This window comes from Lipotes vexillifer, unplaced genomic scaffold, assembly GCF_000442215.2.
Source record: "Lipotes vexillifer unplaced genomic scaffold, Lipotes_vexillifer_v1.1 scaffold5, whole genome shotgun sequence".
NCBI lineage: Eukaryota > Metazoa > Chordata > Mammalia > Artiodactyla > Lipotidae > Lipotes > Lipotes vexillifer.
In genome coordinates, this window is record NW_006788592.1 from 560,577 (window position 1) to 579,815 (window position 19,239).

Consider the following 19,239-nt stretch of genomic DNA (forward strand, 5'->3'; position numbering starts at 1 on the left):
AGTCGGGGTCTCCCGATCAGGCAGAGCCACATTCTAGTGGGTTCTCGAGTTCCTTCTTCCTTTCACTTTCTCCACTGGGAGCCTAACCAGGCCCACCCCTGTCCCCACACCCACCTCCCCACCTAACGCTTTTGTATTTGTCAACAAGCCCACTTGGTCCTCTATCCCTGAGGCGGAGGGACCCCTCCGCTTCCTGCGAGACGGGTCATCCGAAAAAACGTCCCCGAGACGAAAGTTTTCTTCTCTTGCCTTTAACTCACCTCAGGCCCAGGAGAGGTTACGGAGACGCCTCACTTCAATGTCCGCCTCTCGACGATTCAAATTCAGCCACGAGATTCAAACCCAAGCCAGCTTTCTCAGCGCCTCGTTTCATTGGCTGCCGTCTTCGTGACGTCATCACGCCGGACGTGGCCGTGGCGCGCTGCAGTTTGGCGCCCGGCGTCTCAGCGGCCCCTTGCAGTGGAAGCTACCTGGCTCCGTGTCACCGTGGCAACTCGCACGGCAGTTTCCGGAGGCGTTGGCCGAGGTGGGCGGGGCTAGGCCGGAGCTGCCACCTGGGATCTTCAGGCAGCCTTCAGACCGTGGGCGCGGGTTCCGGTCCCAGGGTTCTGGGTGTGAGTGAGATGGGTGCGGGCAGGGGTTGGCGGTGCTCTCTGCTAGGGGGAGAGGCGGAGCCTGTTGGGTGTGGATTAATGGGTTCTGGGTATTTGTTTTCTCCTTTTCTCTATTGAGTAGTGAGGCCTCCAAGACACAGGTCCCATAATCTGGAAGGTATAGGGACTTGTTTGTTCCAACCACTTTCAGTTGGACCGAACTGGGGTCAATTCGCCTCAGTTAATTGAAAGTTCAGGACTTTGGTTTGAGGCCCCAGGCTTCATTTCTCAGGAACCCCAGGCCTACTCCCTTAGTGCTGACTCTGAAACTATTTGTTGTATGGCTGTTTTTTACATTTCTTTCTAATGATGACATTATAAAATAAATTCATTTAAATTTATTGGCTTAGTTCATTATTGGATGCAATGGGCTTTTAAGCCTGGGTTGTAGGTAGTATTTTAGAATGTACACTTTATAAAGAAAAAAAATACCTGGAAATAAATGGTAAATGTGTTCGCTAAGAGAATTCATCTTTTATTAGGATATTTTTAATAGTATGATCTGAATTTTATTGTTGTCCTTTATGTTACTATTGTTGTATCCATTCATTCAGCAGTTATTGATTGTAGATTTTAAAGACATAATAGCACACAATTGAGTCAAAATCCCTGCGCTCTCAGAGCTTATGCTCTAGTGATTCAGCATCACCATATATACAGGATGGCACAACACCAAATGCAGAGTATTATAAGTGAAACAATGTAGGGGAAACGCTCATATTATAGACATTTATTTACTATTGAAAATCAGAAACACTATGTATTGTATATGATTCATATTATAAGATTCTTTCTGAACACTGGATAGAGCATCAGTAAAGCTACTAATTGCTGGCTGTATTACATATATCTTAGCTAATGAGATAGTGATTTGTATGGTGCTGGGTTTGGTAATAAAATTGAGAAGACTTTTAATTTTATTTCAATATGCACTCACTCTATAGTACTTTACCTTTGATGTCCTGGACATTTATTAATTTTATATATGTTATCTGGTTACTTAATTTTCGAAACAGTCCATGAGATGTAGATACTATTCATTTTACTGAAGAGAAAACTGAAGTTTTCAGAAAATCTCTAAAGGAAAATATTTCTGTTGAAGGGTACAACCCAGCGAATTCGGAATGGAGTCATTTGTTTCTGAAATACTTTCTAGATTAAGTGATATTAAGATGCTATCTTAATGTAGTCTGAAAATAGGCATATATTACCAATTTCTTGTAAAGGTGCACTGATCATTGGTGAATAAGTAGAAGTGTTTAAATTTCGTCATTTTTGATACCCACCCTGTATAAGGCTGACTAGTCTCACAGGTGTTTCCACACCTAATCTAAATGCTTATTTTACATTTAACTTTAAATTCTGCCTTACACTTACCATTTAACAGTGTTCAGATTTTGAAGTCCATATTTTTAAGGAATTGTAGATTTACTATGCCAGCTGGCTTCTCTAGTTTGGCAAGACATTAAGGCGTACAACAGAAAGGACAAGAAATTGGCGTATTTTGTAACGAAATGAAGGGAAAAGAACCAAAACTTTCCAAACACATAGTGCTAAGGAGACAGAAATTCCCACCTTTTGTTAGAAATTAGAGTATACTAACTGCCATGTTATTTAAAACATCGAAATTTAACAGATTCAGAGTAAACTGAAAAGAGTGGAGAGAAGGATAAAATGGAAAGTGAGATTTGAAGTTTCACTAGACATTAAAAAAAAAAGTAAAAGTGAATTTCAACCTGGTAATTCTAGGGACTTATATACCGCACCTCCCCCAGGAGCACCATTTGGAACCCTGAGCTCCTGGGGCCCTTTGGCAGCTGGGGCCTGGAAGCAGCGGAACCAAAGGCAGACGGTCCTCTGTTGCTGGGGCGGACGTGGGCCCAATCTGTCCGTTCTCGCAAGTTTCCCCCAGGGCTGGGACTTGTGCGGGAGGCAAATTCAGGTTCTCTGTCACCGTAGTAGTCGTCGCAGGACCGAATTAGAGGCCAACTGAAAAATCTTCGTGCCTCAGGTGAGGAGAAGGTGGCCGAGTCCCGGGAGGTCTTTTGGAGCAACCCCCTCACCTTTGGGGGAACTTCCAGGGGTTGCCGGATTCACCCAGCACAGAGGAAACTCGCGCCTCTGCTCTCCCGCTTCCTCTCAACACTCATTCGTCCTGAGTTCAGAAGTTTCTAAACAGTTTCCCTTGTCAGAGTGTAATCCTTACGCAGAAGAATGGATTCTAACTTTTTCTTTAGGACCTCTTTCACTTTCTCTGTGTTCGGGTGCCAGCCTCCAGGTCGAATTTTTGGCCTTAGGAATTAAATTTCCGAAGGGTTTTCTCTGCAGAGGGAGCTGACTGCAATGACGGTAATTGGTAGCTCCGTTGAGCAAGTAGTTTTCAAAGGTATCACTCACCTTTGTGTTCCCACATTTAAAAGAGTAACCTGGCTAATTCCGTGGTCTCAGTTTAAATTGAATTTTGCTGGCAGAGAAAAGTTAAATGGCTTGCCTAGGAAACCACAGAGTTGGCTGTAGAGTTTAGGTTTCCTGATATCCTGCTTTTTTTCTGTGAACAGAGGGAAGTTAAACTATCTTAAATCGTCTAGGGGGGCTAGTTCTTAGCGGACTGTGGAAGTGTTCTGGGTTATCTGGTGGGATATGGGGCTGCAGAAGAGAGGGAAGGAACTCCCTTTAGAATTTGTGCCCTTCCATTTTTAGGGAGGTATTCAAAGACATAACCAAAAAGGAAGATTAATTCTTGAGGCCTTTTCTCCACGTTTACCCACATTAGTAGCCAATTAGTGTATTCTAAAATCTAGAGGCTTTGTACCTTGAATATATTTGAGTAAATACAAAGAAATTGAATGCAGAAGAAAATGAAGCACTGTTGAAAGAAGCATTTTTTTCTACCCTATTTGCTTTTTCCTGTGTGGTTCTGATTCTGATATTGGAGTTGATGGGCTTTTTATTTGTTTGTTTGCTTGTTTTTATAAAAAAAACAATCTGAACATACAGTATAGATTGTTTACATATGTTGGATAGGCAAAAGAATCAAATAAGTTATTGGTTGTATTGTTTAAATACTCCATATTCCACTGTTTAGGGCTGTACATCGTTCTTGTGTCCTCTGTTGGGTGCCCCACAGTATACTGTATTTCCAAGTGGAGTAGGACCAAGCAATAACATATTGGCTCCTTAAAAAAAATGAATTTAATTCATGGAATACTACAAATACCTAGTCATAGTGTAATCAAAGTACCATTCAATTACATGAGTGTATTAAATAGAGCCAGTGGGCTGTGTGTATAGCATATAGGTTAAGAGAAAAAGTTCTGGGGATAGAATGCAGATGTTACAGTTCTAGCTTTGGCTCTCCAGCTTTGTGACTTTTCAGCAAATTTCTTTTCTGTTTTCCTCATCTGCAACATGGAAATAATAATAGTACCTATCTTTAAGAGTTGGGGTAAGGATTGAATGAGTTTGTACATGTAGTGTGCTTAGAATAGTAAGTGGTACTTAGTAAGTGCTCAATAAATGTTAGCTTTTATTTTGAAATGTTAGAAATGCTAAGTTAGAGCATAGCTTTTATTTTGAAATAATGTTAGAAATGCTAAGTTAGAGCATAGTTTGGCTTACTTTTGTAAACTTTCTGGAAAACATAAGGCATAATTAATAATTTGGCTAATTTGTTATTGCTGAACATCCAAAATCTTACTTAAAACACTCATTAAAAATTTTTTTTTGCCATATTTTTTCTGTGTCATATTTACAACATAATTCTGTGAATTATGTCTTTGGTATCCTCAAGGTTACATCTTACTGATATTATATTGATATAATATCAAATATGTATTTTTATTTATTTTCCAGTCATTACATGTGATTGACTTTTCAACATTATTCTTCATTTTCTAATGCAAAAGGAAGGGAAGGCATATTTAATCAAGATTTATGTTTCTTAAATATTTTGAGAATGTGGTTTTTGGTAGGGTCAGTGAGACAAGTAAAATTTTCTAAAGCAAGGTTAATTGTATAGAATCTGGAATTTATCCATCCATTCTTTTATATTTTTATTTTTTCCAGAAAACACGTATTAAGCGCCTAGTGTGCATCTGATTTCGTGGATATAAAGGTGTGGTTCTTACTTTTAAATAACTCATAATCCATGAGGAAGGAAAAGAGTAGTGTTAAATTGTTATTTACTTTAATAATATCAAAAATGTTGCTTGCATCCACATGGGTAAAGAACATAATATTTTCAAAAGGTATCTGTTAATACATTTCATAAATTACTTTTTTCCTCTCCATTTTAAAGAATTACAGATTACAGAATAAAATGGAGCAAGTAAGAGAAAGCGAAGGAATGTATCAGTTATTTACTTACTTTTTTGGGGGCATGGGGCCGGGAGCAGATAATTAAAATGTTATGAAGTGCCAAAGTGTGTTCAGTGGAGTGTTTATAAAGTTATAGTTTAAAATGATATGTATTTCACTGATATAAGCCATGGTGAGATGATTTCGTTAGAGCATATCCATGACAAATCTGTAAGATTTTCATAGACTGATAACCTTTTCTTTTTGGTTGTACATGCATAGTCTTTTTTCAGGGACAATTTTTCAAACGAAGTTAAATTGAAAATGAAGATTTAGCATTATGAGAAAAACAATTAGAAGAGCTTGAAATAAAAGACCATGTGAACCTAAAATAAAATAATGTTTTTAATCCCTTTCAGAAAAATGATGACTGATTAATCAATATTCACATCTCTGATGGTTAAAACATTAATGGTCTCAGAGCTTATCAGGCCACATTAAAAATTGTATTTTCAGATAGTTTCTGGGGTTCTCTTGGGTTCCTTGCTTTGCATAAGGAGGGTAGTTACCTTCACTTGTCTGAGATCATGAGTTTTACATATTTTTCCTGTGTTAAATATTTCATACTAATTTGCTTTCCCCCAAGTATTATAACATTCTTTTGAAAAAAGCCAACAATCATGATATTTAAAATTTTTTTCTAGATTTGTTGATCTACAGAATGCTTCAATACCCATATTTTTGTAGACTCTATAAAAAATTTCTTTCTTGCTGGTTGGAATCTGGCATATTTAATTTGGGTGTCTGGCCAAAAAAAATACATGCTACAGCAGAAAGATATAATGAATATGAAGCCCAGGAGCAAACAGATCAAACTGGAGCTCAGGAGTTACAAGACAGAGATTCTGAAGTGATGACTAAATTACATATTCCAGTGATGGTGGATGAAGTTGTTCGTTGTTTGGCACCACAAAAAAGGCAGGTAAGTTGGTTAGTTTTATATTTTCTAACACTTTTTAACTGAGATATAATTCACTTAATATTCACAATTTTAAGGTGTACAATTCAGTGTTTTTTAGTATATTCATGAACTTATGCAATTATCACCACTGTCTAATGCAAGAACATTTTTATCATTTCAGTAGGAAACCCCATACCCATTAGCATTCACTCCCCATTGACCCCCTTCTTGCCCCTGACAACCACTAATCTATTTTTTGTCTATATGGATTTGTCTAATCTGGACATTTCATATCAGTGAATTCATACAATATGAATTTTGCCTGCCTTCTTTTACTTAGCATGTTTTCAGTATTTATCCACATTTTAGCGTTTGTTGGTACTTCATTTCTTTTTATTCCTGAATCATTCCGTTGTATGGATACGACTTTTTTTTTTAATCCATTCATCAATTGATGAGATTTATGTTTCCACATTTGGACTACTCTGAGTAATGCTGCTATGAACATCATGTACAAGATTTGTGTGGACATGTATTCAGTTCTCTTGGGAATGTATCTAGAAGTGGAATTACTGGGTCATATGGTACCTTTTTGCCTAACTTTTTGAGAATCTGCTAAGCTGTTTTCCAGAGTTGACTAGTTTTGTCAAATAACAGTTTTAAAAGGAAAAGAACATTATTCCGGCTATGTGGTTAGGGTATGAAAACTGAATTCTAGTATAGCTTCTTGAGAATTTTCGTATCTTTTTAGGAATGACTGGAGGCAAAGATAAAAATCTGAATTCCTGTCCCCTGTTTTCTTAGGCTTAGTTTTCAGCTACCTTTCTGTCTTACTGAGAGTTCTCCAGAGATATAGGACCAACAGGATATGTGTGTGTGTCTGTGTGTGTGTGTGTTTGTGGTGGGGGGTGTATGGTGTATGTGTGTATAAAGAGAGAGAGAAAGAAAGATTGTTTGATTGATTTTAAGGAATTAACTCACGTGATTATAGAGGGTTGGTAAATTCAGAATCTGCACAGTAGGCTGGTAGGCCGTAGACCCAGGTAAGATTTCCAAGTTGAGTCCAAAGGCAGTTGGCTGGCAGAATTCCTCCTTGTGCCAGGGAGGTCAGTGTTTGTTCTATTAAGGCTTTCTAGTGATTAGATGAGACCCACCCATTATATGGAGGGTAATCTGCTTTACTCAGTCCAGCAATTTAAATGTTAATTCTTATCTAAAAAATATCTTCACAGAAACATCCAGAGTAATGTATGACCAAATATCTGGGCACTGTGGCTCAGCCAAGTTGACATATAAAATTATCCATCATACTTGCCTTATTTATAGTGTTGCTAACAGGATTGTATAAGGTGTTAGGTATGAAAATCTTTAAAATCTATAAAAAGATCACAAAAATGTTAGGTGATACAATATCCAAAAAGAAAAAACTAGTCTTTCTGAAAATTAATCACATTTACAAAAGGAAAAGAAATCTTTATCATTGTAAATTTTCATTAAATGTCTGTTTATAACTTTATGTTGATAGTAATTAGCATACTGACTTCTGAACTATGATCTCTTATTCTAGAAGCTACTATTATTACCTAAATCAGTTATATTCATTTTAAAAGCCATTCTTTGTTTCTTTTCCCAACATATAGTGGCTTAGTAGTTAAGAGCAAAGATTCTATAACAAGACTGTATAGGTTTGAGTCCATTGTCTAGCACACATGTGTGTGTGAACACATACACACAGCTCTTAAAAAGCCATCAGTGATAGGACTTAGGTTGCTTTATCATAAAAAATATTCTGTTTACCTTGTCCTCAGGCAGTATATATATAATGAAATAAGCCCAGTATTCTTAAGTGAGATTATGTGTTTAAAGTATCTGGCTAAATGCTGTCACATAGTAGGGACTCCAAAATATACATGAAAATGTAAGTTAAAAAATTAAATTGGATAAAACTTCCTGTTAAGTATGACTTCATCAAAATGAAATTCTCTTCATTTCCTTTAAAGATTCATAAGGCAAGGATAGTAATTAAAACTCATACCAAAATATGAGTTTTAAAATGTATGTATAAATATATACATTTGAGATATACATGAGAGGGGAGGGGCAGTTAGTAAAAATGTGGAACTGGATTTGATGGCTTGAATTTGATCTCTGGAACCAGAAACCAAATTCATTGTATAAATTTGCTGAACCCTAGTAGCAAAAACCAAATGTTTATTTTGCAATAACCCATGAAGTAGAAAAACAACCAAACAAAAACAAACCTGGCTAAGTCTCCTCCTAATTCAGTACTGGATCTGCCTTTTTTTTAAAAACCAAGTGGAATAAAATTAGGCGATTCTACAACTTGACCTACCCTGCTGTTTCATTCTGTTCAAGTTTGTGACAATTGTAATGTTGGTTTATTTTGATATTTCCATTGTTCTGATTTAAGTTGGGTTTTCTAGTAACTTTTTATAGAAAGTTTAATTTTATGAATGTTATTTATGAGAAATTTAATGTGAGGTACACTTAGAGACAATGTTATTTCTTACCATTTCTGCTGTCTGGCAGACAGCTTTATTCACTATTCCCTTAATCTTCAAGTAATAAAGAACTACTGACAGTCCTTGGACAGGAAAGGTCTTCATTTCTTCCAGAACCCATTATTTGCTGCTTTTCTTCCTGAGCCTTTTCTCCCAAAATCATTTTCCTTTGCAAACTATGAGTCATACATTCACCTGTATCAATCACCTACTTAATTATTGTTTTTCACATCACCTTCAATGATAAATTTACAAATGAAACTTTGATCATAACAGGAACTTTAAATATAGTTTTGAGTAAGGCCTCGGTCATTTAATAATTATTTCCTTTTCTTTAATATTTAAAAGATGCTTACTTAAAGAAAATAATTGATTTTGATTCTTCTGCATCATAGCCAATTCACTACATATTAACTTAGTTTTGCAAATACATGCAAAATATTTATGAGTTTGAATTTTAAAAAAATCCTCTTCCTCTTCCTTGGGAGGTACAGAAGGAATTAAATAAATTATAATTCTTCTCCTTGCCCCATTTTCATTATTTCATAGTCTGGGTGAATAATTTTTGTAAGAAAGTATTACTTGTTCTAAAGACATTTTTCTTGCTCCTGAGGATGTTTTAGTGTGGGCTACCTTGGTCAATTTTTTATTCCTTATTTCTGAAAGCTGGAGAAAATATGCATGATCCTGTCTAGTTGAAAATGATAGCAGTTTGAAGGATGTAGGAGTCTTGGTATTCTTTGCCCAGTAGTGTTGCTAATGTAGCTTGGTGCCTTAGAGTTTCCATAGGAGTGATAAGTTATGAGGGACATGATGGTCATGCAAGGACTAGTACCAGTAGATGTGTAATTTCATATAAGTAACTTATCATGCCTCTGCCTCAGATTTCTCATCTGTAAAATGAAGAAATACAACCTATCTCATATGGTCATTGTAAGGGTTAAATGAGTTCATTTATGTAAATCGCTTAGAATGATATCTTCTGAGTAGTATGAGCTCAATAAACATTATCTGATACTATTATGGGGATTAGGAAGGTCAGCATTGGTAACTAGATACAATAAAATTCAAGAGAAAAATGCAAGGAGGCAGCAAAGGTGGAAATAAAAGTTCCAGCAAAGGTGGAACCAACATGTTTGGAACTGAAAAAGTACCGTTTCTTTTGCCTGAACCATTCTTCACGACTTGAGTTAAATTTCACTTTCTCAGGGAAGCTTTTCTGGAGCCTACAGAGGAGGGCAGTCTCCTGATTAATACATTCATGGAGTCATATACTTCTCTTTCATAGCACTTATAATAATTTATAATTATATTATTATAATAATTTATATAATTATTTATAATTATAATTTTTTTTTTTTTGCGGTACGCGGGCCTCTCACTGTTGTGGCCTCTCCCGTTGTGGAGCACAGGCTCTGGACGCGCAGGCTCAGTGGCCATGGCTCACGGGCCTAGCCGCTCTGCAGCGTGTGGGACCTTCCCGGACCGGGGCACGAACCCATGTCCCCTGCATCGGCAGGCGGACTCTCAACCACTGCGCCACCAGGGAAGCCCTATAATTATAATTTTTTAATGAGATTATTTATTCAGTGGACATCTCTCCTAGCAGACTGCCCTCCATGAAAGTCATGGACATTTTTATCTTGTCTACCATTGTATCATTATATCTTCAGGGCCTAGCATAAAGATTGTAACATGGTGGGTTTGTAATGATTTGTAAGGGAATGAATAAAAGTCAGAGTACACTGGAGGACAGATGTGAGGCACAGATAAAAGGAATGTCCCTTGGGTACTATGGTAGCTTCTCAGACTCAAGACTTATATGATTCCAGCCTCAGTGTGGCAGGACCAGTCTGATGAAGTAACTGGAGAAATCTGGGGAAGGAACAGATATGAGGACTAAGAAAATGAGCTAGTACCTAACTGATGCAAAATAGATTATGATAAATGTCAGGCTAAGGTTATAAGGTTGGGTTTCTAAATATTCAAAATAAGTATTTAATCTATTTTGATAGTCCAACATTTAACATTAATTTCATCATTACTTGATTTACCAAAGCTGTCATGGTACAAGATATGATAATTTTCTTTCTAAAAAACACCCTATGCTCTATATAATGGATTTTTCTTAACATCAATTGCAGTATTTCACTTGTTTTACTTTAAATCCTTTATAATCTTTAAACAGAGAGTGAACATCAAAGAGAAAATCCTGGGACTATAGGTTTACTGTCTTTAAATATTAAAGGCTGATCAATAACAGAAAGGAGGAGTTTATTTTGTTTAACCTCAAATTTTTGAAAAAGTTAGGAACTTTTATATGAGACAGGACCTGTGCTATAGCACATGTGGGGAGATGCATTATTTTCCTAAAGAAAGAACTATTAAATTTCAGATAGAATGGACTGTGTCAAGATGCAGTGTCCTCTCCTTTATTTTTTAACGTATAGCTTTCTTGGAAGCAAATTTTTATTTTACACTTCTTTCTACCATTGTTTATTTGAAAAATGTTTCTGTTCTAAAGCATTGTGTAGCTAGTTAAGTGACCTATGTATCAAAATACCTTCAGGAATGTGATATTTCCAGTGTTGTACTGGTAAATATGTAACACCTGGTGTGTGGATCAGGGTGGGGTACGGATTTAAAAAAAACCAAAAACCTTGATTTATTTTGTTTGCAGATTCCCATGAAATACAAATTCCTACCATGCACATTTCAAGCTACTAATCTGGTGTCACTGAATGTAGCATTAGGAAGAAATATGTACAGTTGGCTCTCTTTAGCTAGTGTGAATAACACTGGATAAGACCCTCATGGTTGTTGCCATTAGATATCTGTAGATTATATAATGGCAAAAATTTTTGCCTGACAATTCTGAAAATTAGTATAGTCTGTAAATTTTTCCCTTAGCTTATTTGACATTTCCTCGTTAAGACTTATATTTTATGTTTCTCCTGGAAGGTACCATGGTGTAGCCATAGAATACTGTTCTCATCTACTTTTTAACAGTGGTATTCTTTTTTTCTCTCTCTAATAAACAATCCATCCCAAATATAAAACAGGTTAAAAATGGTATTGTATAGTATGAATTTGTTTATGTAATTTACTTGTTATCAAGTCCATTATGCATTATGTAGCAGTGAGACATTTTGTTGGGTGCAAAAACGTTGAAATCAACATCAGTGTCTTTTTTTTTTTTGCACAATTTGGATTCACACAGGTAAATAAATAATAAAAATGTAACTGTTTTATAAACAGTTTTCCTGGAATCTCACCTTAATTTTTAATTAAGTAGAAGTAGTAAGAGAATTTTAATTAAATCAAAAAGGCCATTTTAGTAAAAAACTATTAATTAAAGGTTCAGTACAGCAATAAGATAAAGCAATTATAAATATTTATGTACCTAATGTCAGACCATCAAAATAAATGAAGCAAAAACTGACAGAATAGAAGGGAGAAAGAGACAGTGCTACAATAATAGTTAGAGACTTCAATGCCCCACTCACAATAGTCTACAGAACAAGCAGACAGAATATAAATAAGGAAATAGAGGACTTAACACAATAAACCAACTAGATCTAACATTTACAGAACGCTCTACCCAACATCAACAGCATACACGTCTCAAGTGCACGTGGGATATTTTCCAGGATAAACCATATGTTAAGCTATAAATTCAGTCTCAATAGATTTTAAAAGATAGATATCATTTAAAGTATCTTCTCCAGTAGCAATGGGATGAAGTTAGAAATCAATAACAAAACAAAATCTGGAAAATTCATGAATTTGTGGAAATTAAACAACACACTCTTAAACAACCAATGGATCAAAGAAATCACAAGGGAAATTAGAAAATACTTAGAGATGAATGAAAACAAAAACACAATATACCAGAACTGAAGGCACACAGTAAAAGAAGTGCTAAGGGAGAAATTTATAACTATAAATGCTTAGATTAAAAAAAAAACAAGAAAGTTCTCAAATCAGCAACCTAGCTTTACAACTTAAGCAAGTAGGAAAAGAAGAATAATGAAACCCAAAGAAAAACAATGAAGAAAATCAATGGAACCAAATTGAAGGGACCAACAAAATTGACAATCTTAGCTGGAAGGTCTAAGAGAAAAAGAGAGAAGACTCAAATTACTAAACTGAAAATGGGGACATAACCACCAGTTCTACAGAAATAGAAAGGATTATATAAGAGTACTATGAACAGTTGCATGCCAACAAATTGGATAACCTAGATTAATTGGATACATTCCTAGAAACCATAGAAGCTACCAAGACTAAATCATGAAGAAATAGGAAATCTGAATAGACCTATAACTAGTAAGGAGATTGAATCAGTAATCAAAAAATCTCTTGACAAAGAAAAGCCCCAGACCTGATGGCTTCACTGGTGAATTCTACTAAACATTCAAAGAAGAATTAATATTAACCCTTCTCAGACTTTTCTAAAAAACTGAAGAGGAGGAAATACTTTCTAACTCATCCTATGAGGCCAGCATTTTCTTGATACCAAAGCCGGACAAAGACACTACAAGAAAAGAAAACTACAGACCAATATCCCTTATAAATGCTGACACAAAAATCCTCAGTAAATAGTAGCAAACAGAATTCAGCATCACATTGATAGAATTATACAGCATGACCAAGTAGGATTTATTCCTGGAATGCAAGGATGGTTCAACATACAAAAATCAATCGGTGTAATATGCCACATCAACAAAATGAAGGGGAAAAAAACATGTAATCATCTTAATCAGTGCAGAAAAAAACGTTTTACAAAATTTAACACCTTTTCATGATAAAAACACTCAACAAACTAGAATAGAAGGAAACTACCTCAACCTAATAAAAGCCTTATGTGGAAAAACCCACAGTAAATATCATACTCTGTGAAAGACTGAAAGTGTTTTCCCTAAGATCAGGAACAAGGCAGTGATGCCCACTTTCACCAGTTCTGTTCAACATACTACTAGAAGTTCTAGCTGGAGCAGTTAGTCAAGAAAAAGAAATAAAAGGCATCCATATTGGAAAGGAAGAAGTAATATTATCTGTGCAGATGATATGATCTTATATGTAGAAAACCCTATAGATCCCAGACACAAACCCAAACCAAAACAAAACCTAAAGAACTTATAAATAAATTCAGTAAAGTAGCAGGATACTACTACTGCACACAAAAATCACTATACATGAACAATTAACAATCTGAAAAGAAAATTATGATATAGTTCCATTTACAATAGCATTGAAAAGAATAAAATGATTAGGAATAAACTTAAGGAGTTGAAAGACTTGTACGATGAAATCCACAAGACATTTCTAAAAGAAATTAAAGAAGACATAAAAAAGATAAACACATCCTGTGTTCATGGATTTGAGTACTTAATATTGTTAAAAGGTCAATATTACCCAAAGCAGTCTACAGATTCAGTGAAATTTGTTCCAAAATCCCAACGACGTTTTTTGTAGAAATAGCAAAATCCATCCTAAAATTCATTTGGAATCTAAAGGGACCCTGAATAGTCAAAACAATCTTGAAAAAGAGCAAGCCTGGTGGAATCATGCTTCCTAATTTCAAAACTTATTACAGAAGTACAGTAATCAAGAGTGTGGTACTGGCGTAAAATCAGACATACAAACCAATGGAATAGAAAAGAAAACTCAAAAATAAATAAACCCTTACATATATGGTCAAATGATTTTTTTTTTTTTTTTTTTTGGGGTAGGGGAGCCCCTCACTGCTGTGGCCTCTCCGGTTGCGGAGCACAGGCTCCGGACGTGCAGGCTCAGCGGCCATGGCTCACGGGCCCAGCCGCCCCATGGCATGTGGGATCTTCCCAGACCTGGGCACAAACCCGCGTCCCCTGCATCGGCAGGCGGACTCTCAACCACTGCGCCACCAGGGAAGCCCTGGTCAAATGATTTTTGACAAGGGTGACAAGATCATTCAACGGGGAAAGGACAGTCTTTTTAACAAATGGTGCTGGGAAAACTGGATATCTACAGAGAGAAGAATGAAGTTGGGCTCTTATCTAATACTACATAAAAAATTTAAATGGATCAAAGACCTAAATACAACACCTAGAACTGTAACACTCTTAGAAGAAGACATAGAACAAAAACTTTACAACATTGGATTTAGCAGTGGTTTCTTGGATATAACACCAAAGGACAGATAGCAAAAGACAAAAATAGATAAATTGTACTTCATGAAAATTTTAAAAATTAGTGCATGAAAAGACACTATTCACAGAGTTAAAAAGGTGACTCACAGAATGGGAGAAAATATTTGCAAATCATATATCTGACAAGTATTCAATGTCCAGAATATATAGAGAACTTTTAAAACTCAACAACACAAAACAAACAATCTGATTCAAAAATGGGCAAAGAACTTGAACAGACATTTCTCCATAGAAGATATACAAATGGCCAATAAGCACATGAAATTGACGCTCAAGATCACTAATCATTAGGGAAATACAAATCAAAACTATAATGGGATACCACCCCACACCCATTAGAATGCCTACTGTCAAAAAAATCGGAAAACAAGTGCTGGTGAGGATGTGGAGAAATTGGAACTCTTGTGCACTGTTGGTGGGAATGCAAAATGATACAGATCCTGTGAAAAGCAGTATGGCAGTTCCTCAAAAAATTTAAAATAGAATCCAGCAATTCCACTTCAGGGTATATACTCAAAAGAATTGAAAGACAGGTCTTGAAGTAGTATTTGCACACCCATGTTCATAGCAGCATTATTCACAATACCTAGAACATGGAATTAACCTAAATGTTCATTGACGGGTGAAGAGAGAAGAAAGATGTGGCCTATACATAAAATAGGGTATTATTCAGCCTTAAAAAGGAAGGTAATCCTGCAGTATGCTACAGCATGGATGAACTATGAAGACATTTTGCTAAGTGAATAAGCCAGTCATAAAAAGACACATACTATATGATTCCACTTACATGAGGCATTTAGTGTAGTCAGACTCATAGGCAGAAAGTAGAATGGTGGCTGCCAAGGGCTGTGGGGGAGGGGAATGGGGTGTTACTGTTTAATAGAAAAGATAAAATGAGTTATATAAATGGGTGGTAGGCATGGTCGCACAACATTATGAATGTATTTAATACCTACCACTGAAAAATACACTTAAAAATGCTTAAGATGGTGGATTTAAGTTATGTGTATTTTAGCATAATAAAAATTTGTTTTAAAAAAGAGCAAGTTACTGTTTTGAGAAAACACTTCTTTTTATATTAAATTATGGCTTCTAGAAATAGATGATTGTTTTATAATTATATGTCAACATTCAAGTAAAATAAATATTGTTGCTTTTTTGTTTTACTGTTGCAGATTCTGTATTTCTTGCAGATTTCTTCTATGTATACTTCTAAAATATGTCTTTAATATATATTTTAAAATCCCATTAGTATTGGATCTCATGATTAGCTTTGTGTTTATTATATGCAATATTTTATTAGTACCATATTTATTTAATATGTTATCTGATATTTCAGCTATTAGTAGCATTTATATGTAGCCTGCACTACCTGGTGATGTGATGAACATTTTACATACTGTTGTTAAGGTATTTAAAATCTTTCAGGGAGTCAACAGTAATAAACACAAAACAATTAGACAATTAAATATTGAATTCTTATATCTGATCATTTAATTATAATTTTTTATCACTCATTTTTTGTTGTAAAAACTACAGTTTATCAGCTCTAATGTGTATTAGTTAAACCCATCTTACTCAAAGTATCAAATATAGAAATTCCTCTTAAAAAAAAAAAAAAAGAAAAGAAATTCCTCTTAGAGTTTTAGGGTGGGGCATATGGGAGTATGGTTCCCAATGATAAATTTAGCTTATTTCCTCTAATGGGAATGTATATATTTAATGCTATTTATAAAATGTTTGTTCATGTTAAAAGAAATGTGAAAAATTGATGCAAAAATGAGTTTTTGGCTTATGTTTTCAAATTTTATTTGGCATATATAAAGAAATAAGGTCTTTAGGTAAATGAGCTACTCAATCATGCCCAAAATGTTAGTTTCTTTAACAGTTCTTTAGAGTTTTAGAAGTACATACATCGTTTATAACTAAAAGGAGAATAACTTGTTCATGCTTATTTTCCCTTAAAGATGTGGTACTATTTAAAATACTTATTTTACATTTATGTATTTTTATGCACATTTATTTAAACAAATAACTATGTATGATTACATTAGTTTTCATATTGAAATCTTTAATAATTGCAGTGTACTTCTTGAATGTATATCCACCCTTTCTACTAAGTTTAGTATCCATGAAAATATTCTTGCTTTTCTATCAGTGGCTTAATGCATTTTTATCCCTGTATATAATTATCTTCATTAGAATTTAGAAGCAGATTATAAAGGACATTGGATAAATAAGACCAATAACTTAGTTGATTCTTTTGTCTATCCAGTGTCTTTAAATTATCTTCTTATAATTTGGTCTTTTTTGTAGCCCAGAAAATGAATCTTTCCTATACGTTTGCTATTCAAATATGAGAATTTAAGATTCTTTTTTTGTTTTAAATTTGACTTAAAAGGTAATTAGAAATTACAGTTTTTGGTTCGGCGATAATCCCCAAATATATGTGGTTCCATGGTTGCGAAAATGATCTTCCATTTCTAAATGTCAGACATAAGTACTGAACTTTAAAATTTATTTGAGCAATTCTTCAAGTTCAGGAAGAAAACAAAGGTCCATTCTATAAGGGAAGCTCAGAGAAAGAAAAAGGAGAAACAGGTGAGGTTTTTCTGTTCACAAAGCACATTTGCATGAGTCATTCTGAGTACTGGTTACTGTCTATTTAGGTCAGCACTAGTCCCTGATCAATAGTCTAATCATAGTTACTGCAAGAGGCTAGGTCCAGTGGGTTTTTTTCTAGGTCCCATATTATTTTTGTTAAAAGTGGTAGGAAGTGTACCTTGACCTTGTGAGTTCTAAGAACATTTTATTTTACTCTTCTTCCACTACCTTCTCTTCATAAAACAAACTACTTAGCTCTAAGTAGAATACTTAAAATGTTATTTTATGATTAACGAAGTTGCAAAGCTTTATGGTGACTCATCTTGTAATCTGTGAACTCTCTTTCTCTTTCTTTTTTTGTGGGTGCTAGTTTTTGTCTCCTTTGGGTGAAACAAATATTATTTATCAGAAGGTAATGTGCATTTAAAGATTTTATTTACTTTGATGAATGCTGTTTCAGAAAGTATTTATATGCATTTTTTATGGCTACTTAATTTTTCTTGTTCCCTATAAACTTTTCACTTGGTTTGCTTGAGTCTTTAATGTATGAGATGTTATATTGCATTGTGTAATAATTTTAAGGATATATTTTATCCTTGTCATATTCATTTGCTCTGTGTGCTATACAGTATTTTTCTGTATTTATAATTAAATTTCCAGAAAAAAGCCAATTCTTTCTTTTGTTGTATATTTTTTTCTTTTTGAAAAGCAAAAAAAATTAACTCAAAGAAAGGTATAGCATAAATTGACTAGAGCCATCAAGTGACTGAGGCTTAGAGATGGAGATAGAGGGAAAGGGTGCTGTCAAGGGAAGGAAACTGTAAGAGGATGTTTTCAGGAAACAGTGTTAGTACTAAAAAGGGAGACAAACTTCATGAATTTCTATCTTCTCTATATGTTTTCCCTTCTTTTTCCAGCCTCCATGCTACCTTATGTCTCTTCTCTGTGGTTTTGATTTTACCTTCCTTTATAGCAGAAATCATGAAATAATTAAATAGCAGAAATCATGAAATAATTAAAGCAAATTCATCCTTCCTCCCATTTTAGAAATGATCTTCAAAATGGTCTTATGAAGACTAACTTTTCCACTAGTATGGAATATTGTCACCAAGATGACTTCTTCTTTGAGTAATACATGTGAAACCAACATTTTTGAATAGAAAGGCTTGATTTTGCTCTAATTTAAAATGATCAAAGCAGCAAACTACCTTAATGAATGAACATGAAGCCAACTTTTCTTGCAACGGACTACTTTAGAGCTTAAATACAAAGTGAGATATTTCAGAATATTTCAGTTATTTCTAAGTGAGACATAGACAACTATGAGAAATGTTTTATACTGTTTTCTTGGTTTAATATTTTTGTAACATCTTGTTCTGCTGAGATTTTTCTGAAGTTATTGTTTTCCCCTGAAGAGCCATTTGCTTAAATGCATGGTTAATAACATACAAAATAACATATTTTATTTCAGAATTTATTCAAAGTAAGTGTTAGAAATTCTTTGAGAAACTTATATTAGGGATATTGAGTCAGTTCTTCTTAATGTGACTATACCTTCTGAAAGCCAGGGGTGAGAAATGGTGTTAGTGTCAAATTCTCCATTTCCTGTAAAATCTATTTATGGATTGACATAATTCTGATTCGATTATGCTGGATAAAGGTAAACAAGTATCCAACTACAGCTGACATGTTTTGCAATTTTTTTGTTTTCAGTGTGTTCTGGTCTGAAATTTTTAATAAATCCGAGGTAACTGACTTGACAGATTTGGTTTTATAATTACACATGGAAAAAAATTCAAAAAGTAATTGTTTTTTTATAAATGATTAATGAATGAGTTTTATCATTCTGAAGATGTAACCATATAAATCAAAATGTTCTTTGTTCATGGCTAACTTAATAAGTATTTACTGACCATCCACTGGGTATGTCTTAGTCCATTTGGGCTGCTATAAGGAAATACCACTAAGTAGGTGGTAGTTTATAAACAACAGAAATTTGTTTTTCACAT

At 34.6% G+C, this 19,239-nt stretch overlaps 1 protein-coding gene across 1 annotated transcript in view; it reads left to right on the plus strand.

Annotated features, from left to right (window-relative positions):
- The first annotated feature begins 429 nt into the window (after positions 1–429).
- METTL15 (methyltransferase 15, mitochondrial 12S rRNA N4-cytidine) overlaps positions 430–19,239 on the plus strand; it is a 207,896-nt gene continuing 189,086 nt past the window's right edge. Inside the window, exons 1-2 of the mRNA XM_007461688.1 lie at positions 430–526; positions 5,654–5,931. Of these exons, the coding sequence (XP_007461750.1) occupies positions 5,671–5,931 (261 nt within the window). The 5' untranslated portion in view covers positions 430–526; positions 5,654–5,670. The remainder of the gene's footprint in view (positions 527–5,653; positions 5,932–19,239) is intronic.